The sequence below is a fragment of the Diachasmimorpha longicaudata genome, chromosome 18 (genome assembly GCF_034640455.1).
Source record: "Diachasmimorpha longicaudata isolate KC_UGA_2023 chromosome 18, iyDiaLong2, whole genome shotgun sequence".
Taxonomy (NCBI): domain Eukaryota; kingdom Metazoa; phylum Arthropoda; class Insecta; order Hymenoptera; family Braconidae; genus Diachasmimorpha; species Diachasmimorpha longicaudata.
The window spans coordinates 4,565,056-4,585,861 of NC_087242.1; the positions used below are offsets into that span (position 1 = coordinate 4,565,056).

Here is a 20,806-nt window from a genome sequence, read left to right on the forward strand (position 1 = left end):
CAAACCGTTATTACACAAAGGAGAACTGTGTGGACATAGGCAATTGTGACTTGCACTATTTGTGCGCCTGATCTGTTACGTTTTATCGTTTTTTATATTTTAATAGCGCAAGTGGTCCGACGAAATTTCGACGGAGGACGCACGTGCGTCGGTGTTGTCATTCTGAATAGCATTAAAGTCTCCCACAATGACCTTATATTACGCCAGCAACCGCTTTCTCATTTTCTAAAAAAACCGAATGCATCTCATGAATCGAGGGGGGAAAATTGTTAATTGTTTATCCATGAATTCGTAAAGGATTAACTCCTGTTGCTCGCGCTCCCCAGAAAATAAATATCTCAATTGATGACGTCACGCGGACCCCTGGTGGACCCAACATGAGATTCGCAAAGTCGAGGTGTCAGGTTCGAGTCCCGGTCGGGCCGAATCCCTCGCAATATTTCGATCGGGTTTTCACAGGGAAATTACGGATAAGCTGGACAATATTCACGTCAACAAAAGGAAAAATTATTTCCCAGTGATACACATAGTCTATTAAAAGTAATAAAAAAGTATAAGAGAAACAACATGCCCTGGCTCGAGGAGAGAACCCTGATTCTGTTTGTACGGGACACAGAGGTCCGCCGGTACGAACCAGGAGTGAGTGAATGCGGGGTTGATGTTTAAGGGGCCAGATGGGCCTTGATGCCCACCACCAACCCCAACCCCAGCAACACCAACCCCAACTGGACTTTGTCGCTGAAAGCCCCCGTAGTCCATCGCCACCTGATAGGGCAGCATTCCTTTTCCTCCACAATAACGATATTTATCACTCACTGGTCTGTCATCAACTAATCACATCCGAAGATCACGAAAATAAATCCATTTATACGGAGTAATCACTGATTATCGAATTACGGCCCATGACAGTTTACTGCTGCTCTTCAGGGCCTGGTTGACCCTGAAGACACTGATAATTGTTCGAAATGATAATTGCACGCACCAGTCTCAGCGGCTGAGAATCGTCCGGACGCGTGTGGACATCGGTAACCGGAGAAAATTTTGAAAAATAACACAACTGTCAACACTGTCAAGAGCATCCGAGTGGGTGAGGTACGTGCGATTGACTAGCGAACGGGACTGTACCTTCTGTCGGTCGCTCACTACCCGCTTCCGCGCCACCGGCGCAGGGGTGGGGAGGGGGTGGAAGCCGGTTTGTTTGTGTGGTTTCGTCTGGAGAGAGAGGGCCGTTGGACACGCGTCCTTGGGGAGACGCAGACAGACTGAGAAGTGGGGGCGGCAGACGCGCCTGACTCTCCGGTAGGCGTGGTCAGGTCGTACACGCTGTGGTCACGCCCCCTTCCCTCATGTCAACGAATCAGAATTGTGATAAATGCCGATGTTCAACGATCATTGGTGGATAACAACTCTGGACACTCGGTTTATCAGTACTTTTGCTGGAGTGAGTTACTGGGACGCCCACTTTCATGGTTTTCGGAGCGTTACTTTTTGCGGTGTTGAGAGTTTGTAAACAGATGATAAGGGCTGCTACTGATAAGCGGGGGATTCACTCGTTGGGGGAGGATATTTCCACGGTTTCCTGGACGCTCCGTTGGGGGTGAGTTTTTTTTTCGGGGGAATTAAGGAATTGGGGATTTGAAGACTCGATACTGCGAGGGGCTATTCAATTTTGGGGAAAATGGAAAGTTCGGGAATTTTTCAAAGGAGGGGAGGGGGGGTTGGGGTGATTACAGATTTTTGGAAAAAGGGTTAAGCGACCCTAGACCCTGCTCTGGTCCAGATCTGGCTGTACCTGATCGTTTGGGAGGTTTTTTTCGTGCAGTAGTTTTTGTTTTTTTTTTCAAAAATCGCTAATGATTGATTTTGGAAACCTCGAAGGCTCTGTTCTTCCCCTGTCCCGTTTGATTCTGTTTACCGACGAGTCAAGTAATCGAACAATCACGGAATTTCGCGAAATCTGGCCACAAAGTCTTTCACAATGCCACTGAGGTGCGGCTGCGCGAAACTGCGCTGCATACGAAACATGAATGCACATATGCGAGTTGAAAAAAATCGTATGTACATGTATGTAATGGTTTTATGTAGTATATATATGCATATGGGCGACTAATACATTGAGAGGCCACGTGGATCGTTTCCAATGGAGCTCTTCGATTTTGGATTATATAATTGGATGTTGTATATTCCAGACGTACTCCTTCGATTGTTAAATCACTTCGAGTTCAGTCGATTAGGCGATGACGAAGGGATGTGGGGGTGGGGAATTGCTCAATTGGTATGAAAGCAAAGTTAGTAGCGTAAAGAGTTATGATATGAAGGGAAGCAAGAAGTTTTGCTGATAATTAAGTGATTAATTAATTATTTCTCGGGGTGTGCGAATATCCCACGATTATTTTATTCTGAGTAATTAATTCTTCGTTCAGTTCTCTATGTAATCACTCGATATTGGGCAATCAAATTACTTTGTGATAACAAGTCCTGTCACCAGACAATAGAAAAAAGTTCTTGAATAATTAAGAGGGTGAATTGGAAGTTGAGAAATATCTGAAATGGGGAGAATGAATTTGGAGAAAAAAAAATTCAGCTGATTCATGATTAAATTTCATGGAATCAACAAGTTGTCAGCCATCACCACTGGTGAGTGTAGACTTAAAGCCATGTGATCCACGATAAGGGGTGGATTAATGAATAAAAGGGTGCTTTTTTGTAGGGTAGACGGGTTCAACCCCAAGTGTATATACGTACAAGACCAGCAAGGATTCTCGGCCAAGTGTTATCTCTCTCCACGAATCGATCTTAATTCGAATCTTTTGCCTAGAGCAAAACTAAAGTTATTCCATGACTAGGAAATTAGGTGGTTTCTAATTGGGATCTTTAATTTATCGTTCACCAGATTGTTCAAGTCCACCGAGTAATGTTGCTTGCTCGACTTTGCAAATGGAAAAAAGTCCAATTACCGACAGCGAGATCAGGATATTTTATTTAAATATATTTGGGTGGGAGGAGGGGGTGGGAAGATGCGACTGTCACTGAATAATGAAATAAATTCGAAAGCGAATCGAACGCGTGTGGAAGATCATCCGATTTTTTTTTTCGCTCCGGACCCATAAAACGATTTTCCAATGGGTCCGCGCTCTCGACTTAGAGTTTCCACGGTACACGAAAAATACATCCATATGTATGGGTGTTACGAGGACAAAGTTATCGTCGTGGGACTGAAAGTTTCGTATGATGAAGAAGGTGACGTTGAGGAGATGGGTTGGAGTGAGGTAAAAAAAAATATGGGGTTTATAAGACTTGCGGAGGGACACGGTAGTTCATATTTGTGCATTACGCTCACGTGCAACGATACAATAAGGATTCCTCGGTATCGGGGGATGCATGCCAAGTATACACCGGCGTCGTGTCTCGTTGACTGCAACATTCAGAAGGGTGGAAGTTCTCTTTTGACAGAAATAAAAATATAAAATGAGGAATATAAAGAAATGGAGAAAACTTTTAGGTCTTCGCGAGAACCCGTCGTAAAATATTATAACGATATATCTGATATATTATGATCGTCCAAATAAATCGTGAAATCATTTAGAAAATTCGGATCTTCATATTTCCCGGAGATTTCCTGTCACAAGCCTCGGAGGATCGAAAAAAAAATTTTCAAAGTTGGAAAATCTTCGCGAAAAAATCCTGCGATGAGAAATATCATTAATTTTTTCCTTCTTCCATAAATAGTAAAATCTTATATCGAAATCTGTGGGCCCATGCATCAGAGTCAGAAACTCGGAGCATAAATGGTCCGGGTAAAGAAGGGTTGCACCATAAAATCTGTAGTAGCATTACGATAAGGAGTTATCTCAGTTCCCTAATTGAAAGTTAATTGGTCCAGCAGTGGTTAGCGAATGTTGGTGCCTCAGGGTGGCAATTTAGTTGCCCCACCTACCCCAGCCTTTGGAAACCCCTTTTGCCTTCCACCTCCATTTGAACAATAACGAGACAACTCTACCTGCTATCTTATTACTGCACCCTATATAGTCATACCCATTAAAATACCCCTTCCATTTTCCACTGATCTCTATATATATTTGTAGTATTTCCACCTGTGTGCAGCCACGTGCCGCCAATAAACTCAGTTGGTACAGGGATTGCTTTCGGTGGCAGTGGACGAAGAGGAAATTTTCAATGGGGATGTACGGTGATCCTTATCAGACACTCAGAACATGGGATCTAGACAGCCATTTTGTGGCTCACGAATGATGATCTTGAACAGAAAAAAAAAATCCCGATTTTTTGGGGGAAAGTTGAGAGAAAAATTACCCTGGGGTTCAGGGGAGGGATTCAATCGTCAACGCGGAGGGAAATGTCCGGGGAAAATTTCCGTTCTGGCCATTAAAAAAATTTCCATCCCTCCTAGACTCCGAGGTATTCACAAAAAATCGACTTATCTCCTTTTGCCACTTGACGACTGAATTTTTCTCGTATTTTCCTCTCCGTGTGGTTATTCAACTCCCCAGAATTTTCCAGACGGTGAACCTCTGGTCTGTAATTTCTCCCACAAGGCAGAAGTTAACGAAAATTGTCATTCACATATTTAAGGCTGAAAAAGAATGGAGAAGGCAGATGGGGAAGAAAAGAAAAGGAGGAAAATGTTCGATTAGATGTTGGCTACCCTCTGATGCCGTAAACCGTGGGGTCGTTGAGGAGAGCTAGGTAATTTAAATTGAATTAAGCGACGAGTTGGTGTAAATAATAATAAAAGAAATTGGTGGAGAAGTTGGGCGATGTGAGAGTGAGACTTGGAGAAGAAGAATGGCAAAGATAGGGATGATTTTAGGTGTATCGTTGGGAGGGTGAGGGGGAGATAATGTGAAATATTTTTTCAAGGGTGAGGACTTCATTAATCAACGTTGGGTGGTTTATAAATGATAATTGTGAATGTATTTATCGCTCGAATATTTGTTCGTATATTTTATGCCTCTACATCTAATATAATATTTTTTTTTGCTCTGAAATCATTAGTTCGTCATTCGTTACACCTGTTTTCCACACAGGAATGTAATAGTCCGAATGCAGATGTCAAAGAGGGGTGACAGATGATACTGATCGATTAGCATTCACAGATCAGGGCGAAGAAGTAAAAAAAATTGTACACCGCTGTCGAGACTTTTTTTTACATGTAAAAGCCAAGTACTCCCCTTCGGGAGTATCAGGCGCCATTATAATTAGGTTTTTTTTCCCAATTATGGCTGTCGTCGTAGGAAGATTAGTGAGACGCACCCCAGTTAAATGGCTGACACTCTGCCAGATATTACAATTCTTTCTGTCGCAACTTTTTTTCCCTCCCTTTTCTCTCCTCGGTCCTCGGTGTTCCCCGGGCCACTTAATTATTCCAACGGGAACCCCCCGGTGCTGTTCGACTCTGAGATCCGTTCGATTGGCGTAACTTTGTTTTCATAGGACCGAACGCGCGGGGAAATTACGGAGGGGTGTTCTATGCGGAAAAAAAAATTTGAGCTACATATTTTGGGCTTGAGTCTAGGGAATTCGGTTTTCAATGGGTGAAAAATCATTTTCCGATTGCTAAATCAATTTTTCATTGATATTACAATTGAAAATCGAATATTAAATCGAAAATCCTCTCGGACCTTTCAACCCTTCCACCACTTATGCAAAAGTCATTTTTTAATATTTTTTTTTTTCATGTAAATTTCACGTCGTACCCTATAGTCAATTTTTTGTTTTCTATTTCATCAAACTAAGACATAGAGGGACTTATAACACAGGGGTTGAGGCGCGTGCCGGGCTGTATGGTCGACTGATTGGCCGCAAAAGCGGCGACTCAGTGGTGGAATGGGGATGGGGTTTATTCCTCTTCTCCCTTTGAGGATGAGGAGGGTTGAACCCACTAAACTCACAGGGCGACGGTAAATAGGGTCTAATCAACTGCGACACACATACACTCTTCCCACACAATTCTCCGAGATTTTTCGTCGCACTGAAATTTCTTCGTCCCCCTCCTCCCTCTCCACCCCCAGTGCTATATATACTTATACATATCCCCATCTATCGTTGCTTCTATTGTTCGAAATTCACTCTGAAATCAGAAAATACCCCCTTGTGTACATTAAACTCGGTGGACAATCAAGTGTATTCCAATCCAGTATTTTTCCAGGAAAAAAAAAATTGAACTGCGGATTAACTGTTATTTTATTTATTTTACTTATTTTGATTCTTCAAATGAAAAAATTATTTTATATTATAATTTATTTTGGATTAGCTTTTTTTTCACTTGAATCACCAATCGAGGAACTTCGAATCCATCGAACACGTTCTACGTATGAGTCTAGGTGGAGAAGAACGACGATGCTGAGGGGGAAGGAGCATTGGGGCTTCGATCATAGGGATGAAAATAACGGGCCTTCGACCCTATCCGAGCAATCAAATTCCATCCCCTCTTTCGTGTAAGGCAGCTCCAGCATTCATCGAACTTTAAAATCGAATAATGCCTATTTAAAATAACAATACACCCACCTTTCCTCCCCCAAGGGTTAAACATTGTTTCGCACTGCTAAAACTGTATCCTCCCCCATTTTCATACAATTCGGTGTAAAACCACCCCACTACGATAAATTTACATGCAGGATCGGGTTACGAAAATTTCATTATCCACGTGACGATTCTATGTACACCCAAAGCACCCAAATCCCTAATTTCATCCACTCGAGGTACCTCGGTATCGACTTTATGTGGCTAATCATGAAGGGTGGTTAATTATATTTGTGGAGATTTGTTTCTCAAAGGAAATTCATTCTCATTCATTGTGGCAATATTTAGCAGTGAACGAGGGGTTGTTCAGTCCTTATATTCCACCATTTGGCCCTCGATTCTACCGCCCGGTACCGTAATTTTTCCCTCCGCGCGCTTCGCTACGAAAAAATCCGTAATTTTTACTGAATATTTTTTTTTTCTTCGTCCCGGTTTCATCTCAGTTACTCAGGCTCTCCCATCTCTGCAAGAAATGCAGCAATGATGAAGAGAAGCATATTAAGCTCGATTATTCTTTTCTCGTGAAAAATCGGTTGACCGCGTTAAATCGCATTGTTGCATAAAATAAGATCGATCGGGAAGAACAGATATTAAGGCGGGTAAGGGGTCAATGCGGTGTGAAATAGCCAATCGCTCACTTTCTCGATGTGCAATCCTCCTCGCCTCGTCGATCGGACTCTCCTTTCCTATCAATTGATCCGATTGAAATAATATATCGAATACGAGAAATGAAGTGAACTCCGATTAAATTGTAAATTTCCTAATATTTTCTGATTTTCTGAGACAAATATAATTTTGCCAGTGACTTTGGTTTTAGATAAACCAATTCCCAAATTATTTTTCACGTCCACCTACTCACAATATCGAAATATTTAAAAATACTAATGCGATAGGACATTTCGAGATAAACATCCATTCTCGCGAAAAAAAACATAATTTACCAATTATCTCTCGATCTTCCTGCCCTGTCCTGACGCACCGTTACTCTCGAGAAGAATTATTTAAGGTTCCAAGGACCCGGAGAATTATCTTTACCGCTTTATCTTGTAGTACAACCCAAACAAACTTCCTTACATCCGGAGCACCTGGAGAGCCAGAGAAATTATGACTTTTCTCTCATTGTCATCAATCAATGGTGATAGTGTTGCTTCCTCCCCGCATTTTGTTACCTCTCTAACATTCTTAAACAATCGGACAAACTATTAACCGTTATTCTATCAGTACTAGAGGATTTTATGATAATTTAAAATGGACTCAAAAACAATTCCTCGACAAAAGTATTTTTTTTCTTGGTATTCGCGTACGTATTTGACCATAAAATACCCAACGGATTGATCAATGCAAAAGCTGTACTGCCGGGAGAATTCTCAATCGCAATGAGAGATAAAAAAACTATAATTACGATGGCGTCTCCAACTAGCGACGATGGACATGCTCGTAAACAAATCGGCCACGTTTTATTGGAATGTCAAAGCGCAATATTGGTATTCAACTCGTCGGCTCCCCAAAATATGTAGACTCACGGGACGCATGATAATGCGAGTACGGTGAGCTCTTTTACTCCCCCCTCGTCCTCCTCCTCCGCCACCCCCCCCTCGGCCCTACAATTTTTTTTTCTCTTTCTCTGGTTGGCATCCGGTGGTCGTCGATAGGATGGCACGACGTCTGATCATTTCACTGTCATGGGAGAGAGAAAAAAAATTATTTTCACGCCGCAGTAGGAAAAAGTCACTTTTTCGATCGCCTTTCGAACGGCCCCCAGTTTACCTCTGGGCCCGACCGATTCAGGATCAGGTACAGTCAGTCAATCATAGATTCATCAATGAGTTCAGCCGGTTCAGATCTCGTTTCATGATTTTTTAGACCAAAGGATCGGAATAAAATAAATTGATAAATTGAAAATTTGAATTTTTGGAGTAATTGAGGTTTGGGAATTCGAACCGCCACATCAGGAGGAGAATAGGATATTGCGTTTTCGCAGACGCTGGTATGCGAAAATTGGAGTTTCCTAGTTACATCGTCCACTAGAGCGTCCAGCCGCAAACCGCATATATACAATTCTTCAAACTCCGCAGCCAGAACCTATTTCTTTTACAATGATTGCACCTTCTGGGGTCTCCAACGCATTACCCTCGATCCTATTATCCGGGATTATCTCCAAGTCATTCCATCCCTCTCTCCGTCGCACCGACGTGAAAAAAGAAATATTTCTCTGAAGGAGAAAAGTAAAAATCGTTTGTATCTATTGATGTTTCTTTTGTCTTTAAGGTTAAAGGACAAGTTTTGGTGGAAATTTATTGCCTTGCCCTGATTTCACCTTCGAAAAAAAAAAGAAATAATAGCCATCGGAGATGTCAATCGCCAGGTCCTTTTCTGGGTAAAACAATGTGAAAGCAATTGTGCAATTTTCACTGGTGGGATGCGCCCAGGAGGGACCGGAAAATCTCGGTCTCTGATCTTGTCCTCGTGCCTTTCAACCTGTGGAGATAGTCGAGATGAGTTTTTATGACTCTCGGGGATATTTTCACCAGCGGACACCGCGATATATTCCAAAGACCTGTGACAACTCTGTCTTTCGGTGTCAGACACATCTCCCGATCTTTTCATTGTTTTATTTATTTATTTTGTCCCTTCTTTCACCTCGATGAAGTCACTCTCAGGATTTACCCAATAGCTACCCTTCCGCCAGCACTGAAAAACCATTCTACCCCCTATTCTGTGCTACTGAAGATACTGCCAGTGGTTAACAAACCACTTGATTCTTGAGAAACAAAGCTACAGATCCCATGAAGATAAAAGTCGCTTGTGTCCCGTAAACTTGTCACCTTTTCCTTTCTCCGTAATTTCTTTTCTTTTTCTTATTCCCCGGGTTTTATTATTGGGCCTTCGAAGATATATAGGCCCTCGCCACGGGACATCTCACTTGCGTTCGGAATTTCATCTGCCATTCGCTTCCGAAGAATTTTCTTCTCACTCCGGCGATAAAAATTCATCAGAATTCGTTCGCCTGATAAAACCGAAATAGGTCTGATATTTGTATGGACACGTATTGCCCAACAATCTCTGATACAACTTGTTATCAGAGGTCAGACGTGGCGTTCAAACAACGCGGAAGGGAAAACTAAAAAAAAAAAAAAACCGGGGGTTCGAAAAACTTCACCCACACCGACTCCCAGCAGCTGTATATTTATCATGTAAGCGGGCAATTTACTAGCGATCATTTTTCACGTGTCGACTTTGAGCCAAGGGGTGGATGGAAGCCGAGAGTGAGCACAGCACCGGCTACTGGAGGGGGCTGAGGGGGTGGGATGACACGGGGGTGGTTATTGGCCGGCGGGCGAGAGACCCGAACGGACATCACACATCAACTCACCCTAGAAAAGAGAGTAGAGTGAGTGAGGTAGATGATACGGCTTTTCCCCATCCTGACTGATGGTTTCGCCTAGCTCCTCGGCGACGCTCCATCCATACGTTTTTACTCTTTATTCAACGTCTCGCTTCCTTCAAGATGCACTCTATATGCTGATGAGACACAACGATACCATCTTTGACACGTTTCATCCTCTTATTTTGTGATAATCCCGGCTCCCGAATCATTTCAATTTGTATCGATTATTTCTTATTCCTATTTGACCGATTTTTCGTGACGAGTGGCCGACAGCCGGCCAAGCATGGACCAGCATTGGCCGGCATTGCGCCGGCTGTCGGCCAGTTCGCATATGTTCTCTCATGAGAAATATAGAGAATAATTACATAAACAAAGCAGAAGATCCCAAATCATTTGTTATCCCCAAATCCACCCGACTGGTGCCGTATAAAATTGACTCTCTCGTTTGTTATAAAATATCGTTTGATAAAATCAAGTGGAGGAGAAGCAAGTAACGGCCTGTTAAAGATAAGGAAATGAGGTGTCGCAAAGGAATAAGAGTACCCCTTGACTCCTTTCATTTTTCCTCCGTATTTTCTCATGATAGGAGCCCCTTGGGGCATTCTAGAGCCTCAGCCACCCCAAAGCATTCGTCCGAGCGTGTCCTCCGCCTACTCCATTCAAAATGCCTTTACACTCCAACGCCTCCTGCTGACCCATTCACCCTCGTCATCAAAATTCCCCTTCCAAACTTCAAATACTTCACGTCACAATGAAGCGAATGATCTGCAGTGTTTAGATCTTGAGGAAATATATAATTGAGTGAATATGGGACTTGTCTGGAGCGAAAAAATCCCTTTGGAAAAGGATCTTATGTGTAATATATATTATATGATATATTGAGATGTGAATTTTGAAAAATTGTGCTTCGATTTTTTCGTCGATTTTGGATTTTCGCCCATTTGACAACGGTTTATGGTAAGGAAACATTTGAAACGCTTAACTGGGAAATTCTTATCTCCAGGGGTTGCAAATAACCGGGTAAAGGGGGTGGGCTTCGAGGGGTGGTGGGGATTTTTGGGAAGCAGATAACTGCAGTACTCGATTTAATCTGGTGGCTGATTTAACTCGCTTCATAATTTCACTACCTCTAATCTCAATTCTCGTGTAAGCACTCACCCTTGTACGATACTGTTTTCTCTATCTCTGTGTCGGTTTTTTCCCTCATGAGAATTTACATATAAATTTAATTAGGCGCAATGTGGAGGCGTCAAATTAGCTGGGGGAGGTAGGGGCAGAATGGACCGAGCGTTATAAAAATGTAAAGGTTTGGTAGAACATTGTTGGGTATGATAATTAATGTGTGAAGGGAAGTTAATTGGAAAGTAAATGGCGATTGAATGAGGATCAATTAGGCGGTGGCGTAATGAAGTTGTAAGTGTTGGCTTTAAAGAACAAAGTCTGGAGGCGGTGGAAGGGACGTAAAATGCCGGATTATCATCAGTATCATTAGATGGTGAAATTAGGTGTACCGTAATAAGGCTATCACCAGGAGGGGTAAAGAAGAAAAGGAAAGAAGGGTGGAAAATATATCCCACGAATGCTGTACGAATACCGGGGGATGACGTTTTTGGGCGACGGTCACAGGGTCGGCACCTTAAAGCCAGCAATCATGTTACATAATACTCCCATTAGATAACATAATCGAAAGTGGATTTATGACGGGCCATCTCTTCACCCGGGTGGGGTGGGGTGATGTGGAAAGGTGAAGGCTGTAACCCCCGGGGGGGCGTAAAGCGAGACCATCGGATCCCCCCTCCGCGTGGCTTTTGCACGGCTATGAGGACAACGGGGATGACTTTGGAGATGATGAATCCCCCACTCTCTGAATATTTTCCGAATTCGTGACGAGGATAATACCATTCGATTTTTCATGATTTATTCCTTCAGTGGAAAATTTGTTCTATCGGATTATTTGATCGTTCGGATCAACATTTTTCCCGGTTTTTTTTTTATTGGATATTGGGTTAAGAAAATACGAATCGAACAAGTTTCACTCCAATTTGCAGGTCTTCCTTAGCATTTTTTCTCATTCAGTTTGTACTTTTCAAGTTTAATTTCTATTTTATTTTTCTTCGAAGTGAAGACTCTCTTTTCACATCTCGAATCGTAAAGAATCCCATCTCACGCTATCACGTAGACACTACACGCCCGGTAGAAGCTGAGTGGAAAAGTTTTATCGATTTCATCCACTTCCACATTTTTTCCCATTTTTACACCCTTTTACGATTTTTTTTCTCACCAAGTTCGTAAATTCTAGAATTAGAAAAGTAGGAACTGTAACAAGAGAAAAGACGAGAACGTGCAAATCAAGCGGCGAACGAAATGGCAGAATGATCTTGCGGCCAAATTTTTTTTGGGTCCAGTTCACTCATATTCATGACACAAGATGGCTTTTTTCGGGTGTATTAGAAAGACACTGGAAAGTTCAAATCTTTTCAAATCCTAGCTTTACAAAACAGATGCACCCCCAAATGGCTTTTTAAACTTCCACCCTCCCCTTATTGAGCAACGAAAAAATTGCCATGATCGTTATGAATAACTCTCCCCCTTCTTCCCCAACCACCCACCCACCCCCACCCCTTGCTATCCACAGACATTCTGATCCTGGCAATAACAGACTTAAAGCGAACATTACATATTCTCTCCCCTTATCCTCACACCAAGTGCTCGTTGTACTTTTGTACCAGAAAATTTCCACTGTCATATTTATGAGGAGATTTTCCAATGACAATATTGTTCGACTGTTTTATTATAGCCACATGCTCGCGGATTTAATTCACCTGCAGCGCAATTTCAAAGAAAAATTATCCCCAAGTTCTTTGAAATTATGTCGTGAAGGTTCGTCACTGTCGAGGGACCTCTCTCGACATTTTTAAAAATTTATTTAAAGTGTTGAATTGGGTAACGTTTATCAAAAAATTTCTTACCGTGTACTTCGGTAAAAGGGGAAGTACTTGAGACAATGCGAGACACTTTTTTTAGTCAAATATTTCTTCTTGAGAGGCATCTTCAGGGGCTTTTCAAGTGGGACAGTAATTCCAGAGGTCAAGGAGACTCTCCAGACACATTAGTTGAGAGAGTTCATAGAAGTAATGAACCTTGTCAGCACACAAAAATTGTGGTCGTAATTAACTCCATAAACGCTGGATTTTGTACTTCCTCAGGGGTGTTTCACCCCTTCCCATTCGCACTAGGGTTTGAAAAAACTATTCGTGTATAATGAATTAATCTAAAAGTTGTTTTCCCAGTTTTTCTCCGACAAAATAAAGTTCCTCTGCCACTCAATTTTCCAAGAATTACCTCATTCATATGAGAAGATGTTTTTACTGTTTTCCAAAAAGAAAAAACACCTGAATAAAGACGTTGAAGCTAAAGGGAAAGTCGGACAAGCTGATTGATATCTTGAAGATATGAAAATCACCTGTAAACCCAAAATTTTAGGGCTCTCCCCCTCTTTTTCCGTGATTCGTGCACTGAAACAACAATGCAGTCGTATATATACGCAGGTAAAACCCCAGTGGGTCCGGTTATGAATGAAAACGATGAATGAAACAGCCAGAACGTGATCTACCGAACTACTTAACACGCATGTCTTCATGAACCGGTCAACGAACCCTTCCGATTACGATAAAGAAACAGATTTTTTTTTTCAAATGATTCGGAAGAAAGGTTTCATATTTTGGAAATGAACCAACGATTGCAAAATCAAATTTTGTATTTTTGTTTTAAATGAAACGTTGAAAGGGCACGTTCGCATGCAGGGACTATTCGATGATTGGTGAAAAAAAAAAATGGGGGAGGGGGCAGTGGCCGAATACATGCAGGGGACGTCTCCCTTCGACAAAGAAATCGTTGATTGAATGCATGATTGCTTCCGGTATTTATACGAAAATTTTTACGGGTCGACGTGTGATACCCGAATGGAATTATTCAATCGTCATCACGGACATTGACAGTAATTTCTCAGATTTTTATTATTCGGAATGAGAACAATTCGAGTGCAATCTCACTTCATCAAAATTGATAATCGATAATAAGAGATATCATACAGATAATAAGAGACCAATCAAAGTGACAGTGATTATACTGGTTATCATTGTTAAATGATCAGAATTAATCTGTAATTAGTAACAATTTCATGTGCGGAAGGACCCAAATTTAATGAAAATTACGAGAATAATTAGGGAATTGTGGGGTGGAATTTCATTGAGAGAAAAATTCAAGTAGCACTGCAGTATTGGAATGCCACAATAAATCGAATAAACTGCGATGTCTCCCCATGACAGGACGCTGTGTTATCGAGCGTCGTAGATCGCTGTCTTACCGACAAGGAGTCGATCAGATCCAAAGGGGAGAAAAATCAGTTCTCCCCATCGCCGTCCGGTGGCTACGACTCGCTATTTTGAACTCTCATTGAATTTAGTTCAAAGTATCCTCAACAATCCACGTAAACCAATAAATTATTAACAGTTATCTGTAGATACGGTAATATTAGTTGCAAATGCCAAAAGGGACCAGGCGGTCTGGGGAATTTTTTTTTACTCCCGAAACATTGAATATTCGAGTCTTGTTGAGTTGCGGAAATGAAAGGGAACTAATTTGTCTCGCGCTATTTCACAAACTGGTTATTAAGAGAATGAAAAGCCGAAAGGACAGTAATTGTACTAATTGAGTGCGGATAGGCCTCGTTGATGTCTCTTTTATTACCCCGCAGTAGGGGGTCTGCCACCAGGGCGTGGTACATGATACAGCTGTCTCCCTCTGACCGCAGTTTATTTATTGTCTCAGGATTTAATAGTTATTTTCTTTAAAACGAGAGACTAATGAACTTAATTCAAGTCTCATCCAGACAAACACAATAAACTCCACGAATTTATGAATAAGAAAATTTAATAGCAATGACCAAATACAAGTCGTAAACCTACAAAACAAGTATATATATCGAATCAAGTAGGAGAAGAGCGAGAAGGAAAAAGGTCCTCGACAAAAGCTCTTGAGGTCCTTGAGGCTTTTCTTATTAAGTTCACATTTTTTCGCAAAGTGGCGCGGAGGGCGTCACGAGATGAGAATACCAATGAGACGACGACGACGTCTAGCTCCTCTCACCCGGGAGTTGAGTTAAAGTCTGGAGGATAGTAATAGGAGACTAGTAAAGAACAAAAATAAAACCGTACAACAATGATTTTAATTTTCCGCTTTTCACTCAAAAGGTCCTTTTCTCACGAGTATTAAACCATTTGCCACGTCGATCCCAATTTTCCAATTTCGCGCGCAAAAATTCCCCAAACGATTCTTATGGGAATTCCCCCTGTTTATGGTTCATGAAAAGCCATTAGTGTAATCGCGGAGATCATTGATCAGCTAATGGCCCTGGGAATAGCCCTTCGAGTTGATTTTTGACAATTGTCCGTTCGTGTACCGAAGATGAATCAATGACGAAAAAAAAAAGATAAAATGGGGCGCAGATGTAGAATTTGGGGTGTTGAAGCGAGGTGGAAATTATTCACCACAAACAAAGGGTGAAAAATTTTTGGAAAAAGGAAAAACGACCGATACAGCAGCTGGCGTTGTCTTGTCGAGGGCATTAATCATCAAAGTATCTAAATGACGTGGATTCCGATGTATTACCATATAAATGACATCATATTTCTGGTCAGGTTTCCCCAGTTTGTCGGACCACCCCCGCGCTTGATGTATAGAGGCCAGCATATTGGCGTTACCGTACCACCACTACATCACCCCTATCCTTTCCATTCATCCTATCCCTGGTACCCCTCGCCCTTCCCCTAATTCAGTTCTCATTGGGCTCTAATCATTTTTCAGGGGACGATATAACATGTCTTGGAGTGTTGTCCAGCGATAGAATATTATTTAAGATTGAAAACGAGTGGGGAGGAAGAGTTGATCATGGGGGGGAGGTTTGGGTCCAGGTATACTTCAATTATTAGGGTGAATTACTCGTTTCGCGTTCATCATATTCCTCTGGACTTATACTTTGTGTCGGCCACGAGACGCCTTCATGTGCGCGGGGGCGAGCAACCCTTTCCCCCATCGCTGTCCCCTGTACTCTCTCCCCCAACCCCTCCTCCAGTGCTGCATCGCAGTATCTTTTAGAGCCCTTCTCGTACTTCTCTCTTTTTCGCGTTTCTTTTGCGTTTGATGCCGCAAAGGAGACAGACGAGAGGAAACGATGAAGAAGGGAGCCATTCCTATGTGTATATATAGATGTACTATATATGTATAGACAGATATATATATATATTTATATGGGGATGTCTCAGATGGAGATGATCCTACGAGGTTATGCCTGGGCATCATCAGAGCGGTGAGAAAATAGCCTTCAATTGTGATTACAGGGGCGGCCTCTCGCGAGGGCCATCGCATCGTACATCTCCGGCGTATCGTCGGCTCCTTTTCCCTTCTTCATCATTTTTTATTTTTTTTTATTTCAAGTGAAGAATTGAAAGAGACAGAAATTATTTCCTATGTCCCTGCGACCTTTCATTCCAACATTATATTTTTCACCGATGATCCCACTTTTAACGTACGTGACTAAACGTACGGTAAATTTCATAGTACGAAAATATCGGAATTCTGCTACACCTGTTCCTCATTGGCTGACGATAATGCCGCGTAATTCAAAAGTACTGGAAATTAATGGCGAGCGGTGGTGCATCGATCGCACTCTAGTGGGATAAATTATATTTTCATGCTTCTCATGTCTTTCGGTTTCTTTACGTCTCGGGGTTTTTGGGTAATTTGGTAATGCAAGGGAAAAGGGTATGGCGGTGGAAGTAAAGTTGGAAGGATCAGGGTGACTTCATTATGGAATCACTCCCGTGAGAGACATACCCCGTCACGTCTTTCCGGGTTTCTCAGATGTTATACATGTTACTTCCCCACTGCCTGGTATTTTGCTCCCAGTGCTTTTGTCGTAAAGTTTTTGTTCAACAAAGTTGAATAAATAAATTGCGAACTAATACATTAATAACGAATTACTATTATATACCCACCCACCCCTCAGTAGTGCGAGCATTCGCCACCTTTTCCTTGATCTTTGGTTTAAGCCAAAACCCTCATTGATATTTTTTTGGTTTTTTTGGGTACGTTTTTCGGTTTGTTGTTTCCGTTGAGAAAACGAACAACTCGAGCCTTTTTGAACGTCTTCCGTTTTCCGACCGTCAAGGAGAACGAACGAAATAACGGGGGGTGGGGGTTGGAAGGGGGAGAAGGTGGGACAGCGTGATGAGTGTGTACAGGTGGGCGAAGTGAGCGCACGCGCAGATATGAAGGCCTATGGGTTTCTTATTCCTGCATGCCTCTTTCGTTTCACTCACTGGCTTAAATGCAAATTGGAAATTTCCTGCGGTCCCGGGAGATGTAGAGAAGCGCCTTTTGGTATGCGGACAGACACTCATGTCGATCTTGCATGCCTTCATTTCTGGATTATAAATCTTACGGTTGAATTTACTCATGTTTGAAATCAACAAACAATTTAGAGATGAGGGAGAAAAATACGGAATACAGTTATTTCTAATTATTGAGGGAAAAATATATAATTCTGTTGGTGGCAGGTGTAAATGTTGTGAAGTAAGTTTGGAGACTGCAGACTTGGGGAGACTATCAAAGGCTCCGACAAGGGGCTGGATCATTACGAAAAAAATAATGAAATAATAGAAAGTCGATGGGGGGATTGAAACATCTCTCGCATTCCCTAAAATGTAAATTAAAATATCCGGATTAGACGAAATATTATTCGCTGCCATTTGAAACCAAAAGGGAGTAAAATTAGTTGGATTAATGAAACGCATTAGGACGCAGTTGAAACAAGAAACATTAGTGAAAACTTGGTGGTTAACTCTGAAGAACTCCACTAAAGCTTTTCGCTGTGGGTTTAACGACGCGGGTTACCCATGTTAAATCCTCGTTTTTGGTCATACTCTTAAAGCCCACAACATCACATTACAGTTTACATTTATACCCCTGAATTATGTACACTCCATTGCAGCTGAAAAACGACAACGAACAGCAATTTTGAAATCATCAGCGAGAATACGTTGCATAATTGTTATTTCCTCAGGATAAATATTACTACAAGTCTGATGAAGACGAAAGATAATTTCAGAGAGATAATCAGTGCGCCTTTCAAAACCAATGAACCCAAAGCGATTGAAAATTAACCCGCAGATGATGGAGGTTTTCTGATGATTTACGATCATTGTTTTGCAATTAATAACAGGCCCTAGCACCTCTCTGCTCAATGTGTATTATCGTTGAGTGGATGGATGGAAAACAGGGCCTGTTAATCTCCCGTGAACTCGACCGGACGCGCACGAGTTCGTATGAGTCTCGTGAAAAAAAAAATTAAAAGCGGGCGGTGAAGAATACATGGGGGGATGATACTCAAGGATGTACGTTGAGCATTAGGATCACCCATCACCTGCTTCGAAGGACGGTAAACGATGCTATTTGCAAAATCGTGACCGGTATTCAATGAACATTAGGGGGTGATTCATTCTCGAGTTTCGCAATGTCTGGAAATAATAAATTCATCGGTGATTGATTTTCCATTTCTCAGTGCCATAATTATTATGACTATTTTCGCTGATACTTGGTTGTTTATTGTACCCAGAAAAATGCTGCACGGGCAGCATTTAGAGGTACAGTATTTTCAAGTTAATAAATTAATTCTACGTGAAATAAAAAAAGGACTAGAGCGTGAGGATGATTTCCAAATGTGATCAATCGCATTTAGATTCGAAGGGTGATAGGATACTCTAGGCTAAGACGCATGCGGTCGGTCTCCGTATCCTAGTGAAGTACAAATTAAGGGAAGACGTAGAATAAATTCCCTCGTTGGTCGTCATAAAATTGGTAGAATTGTATAAAATCCAAGTGGAATGTTATCCCAAAGGAATTGAAACACGTCCACTCATCGTTGGTGCAGGTTAAACTCACACGAGAAGGTGGCGATTCAATTCCGTGTTATATCAAAAACTCCACACCAGCTTTCTATTCCCACGATTAACTTCCCGAAGTGCTTAAACTCGTCTCTCAGTCTTTCAGCAGTTTATGTATGAAGATGTGAAATTCATTTTCTTACTTCATAACGTGTGTCCGGAATTACCAGAACCATTTATCTATTTTATTTTATTTTTCTTGGATTGGCCATTGTAAATGTTTAATTTAAGAACTGATAGGAAAATGACAGATACCCACGTCCTAATGGGCAGGTTAACACTTTCAAGGCTAAACTCCAAATCTGATAGGTTTCGGGTTCGACTCCCCTTGCATTCCCACCCCTGATACTCTTTTGATGCGAATTACTGTGGTGGGTTCTTCATCTTTTCATTAGTGACGTCATAATCAATTAAAGAGCGTCTGAATAGTGTACCTGAAGTGCCGATATGCCTCTCATTTCCGTTGGTCACGCTGCGGTGTCCAATGGAAATCAGAGAGTGCCACGAGGAGGGGATGGAAAGGGGGGAGGGGGTCGAACCGCGTACAGCAGCTATAATCGGTCGTTCGGAGGCGCCGGGTACAGGACGTGCCGGCAGGACTAAACTCGTAAAACTCATCTGTGGTCAAACACATCCGCCTCCGCACCCATCGCAGCTCGAGACCGAACCATTGACGCCACATTTTCCATCAAATATTCGGAATGCTCTTGAATTTTTTCAAAATCCCAGTGCTAATTGCTGATTGGATATCAAGCAGGTGAGGTGAGCAGGAGACCGCGAACTCCGGATCACAATAGTCGCATAATAATTTTTGAAGTTATTTAATTCTCTCTTTGCACATTCACCTCAAAATGTGATGTGACATTGTTGTTATTTATATCTTCTTGACATTATTTTTTATTCATAATAGACTTGTTCTGGTCTAGCCCCGGGAATCCGGTTTAGCCGCTGATTCTCGTTTGGAGTGTTTTGCCCTCGTGAAATATACAACTCAACCCATGTCCCACTTTGCGTTGACAAAGAACACATATTATCCACACAGGTGGTCAGAAAAATGATAAATAAACGAGGAGGAACAGAAAATTCGTGAGCGTATAAATTCTGAAGACGGGGGTTATTTTCACGTGAATTTTGTCGGCAAAGTGTGAAACGCAGTAACGCATCCTCGGAAGTAACTCGAGAAGAACTTGTGAGAAATAAAAAGAGGTGAAAAAAGTAAACAAGTTTTGGGCTTCGAGTTGGTTTTGATGATGTTGATGATGATGAAGAGGAAGGTGAAGAGATTCAATCTTAAGAACGAGGTGACATCTACGTTTAGTGGCATGTTTTTTTCGTGGAGGAGTAGTTGGCTATTGAGATCTGCATCAAATGGATTCACCTTTAATTTTGGGTCCGTTATAGAACTGAAAACTGAGGTATTTCGGGTCAAGCGAGTCAGCGGCTGACCCTCAGTGTCTGCACTTCTAGAAGAAGTTGTGGTTTCTTCTTCTGCTTAATTTATTTCAATCAGAAGAGGCAATCGCTTTATTTTTTATAGACATCACTTACGATTCGTTTTTACGCGTTCAGAAATTGGCGAATATTACATACGCAGCCATATACTGCGAATCCACCCCCGTGTGAGGATACAAAAAAAAATGCATTCATCCCTCAGACCGGAGACCACCCGCAAAGTTACGATCCCATATACCGACTGAAACTTCACTCTTTTAGTACAAATAGCGAATAATATTTCGTGGGTTTTACGCTCACCCCACCGCGTGCAGTGTTTTTTATTATTTATTATTAGTTATTTTTATTCAGGGGAAGATCGAAACGGTGTTAGCAGTGTCTGATGCCGAGATCGAGGTAAAATAACTCCGTAAAAGTACGAAGG

The 20,806-nt window shown here is 41.8% G+C and overlaps 2 protein-coding genes across 7 annotated transcripts in view; one reads left to right on the forward strand and one right to left on the reverse strand.

Annotated features, from left to right (window-relative positions):
• The window catches only part of LOC135170963 (ubiquinone biosynthesis O-methyltransferase, mitochondrial), a 49,472-nt gene that overhangs the window by 22,325 nt on the left and 6,341 nt on the right, over positions 1–20,806 (forward strand). The gene's annotated exons all lie outside the window — the stretch shown is intronic.
• The window catches only part of Trh (trachealess), a 74,477-nt gene that overhangs the window by 20,496 nt on the left and 33,175 nt on the right, over positions 1–20,806 (reverse strand). The window contains exon 1 of one of the 6 annotated variants that reach the window (XM_064137191.1): positions 572–1,522. The exons of the other annotated variants lie outside the window; for them this stretch is intronic. Within the exon in view, the coding sequence (XP_063993261.1) occupies positions 572–780 (209 nt within the window). The 5' untranslated portion in view covers positions 781–1,522. Of the gene's footprint in view, positions 1–571; positions 1,523–20,806 lie in introns of those variants that run through there. 6 annotated transcript variants of the gene reach the window in all.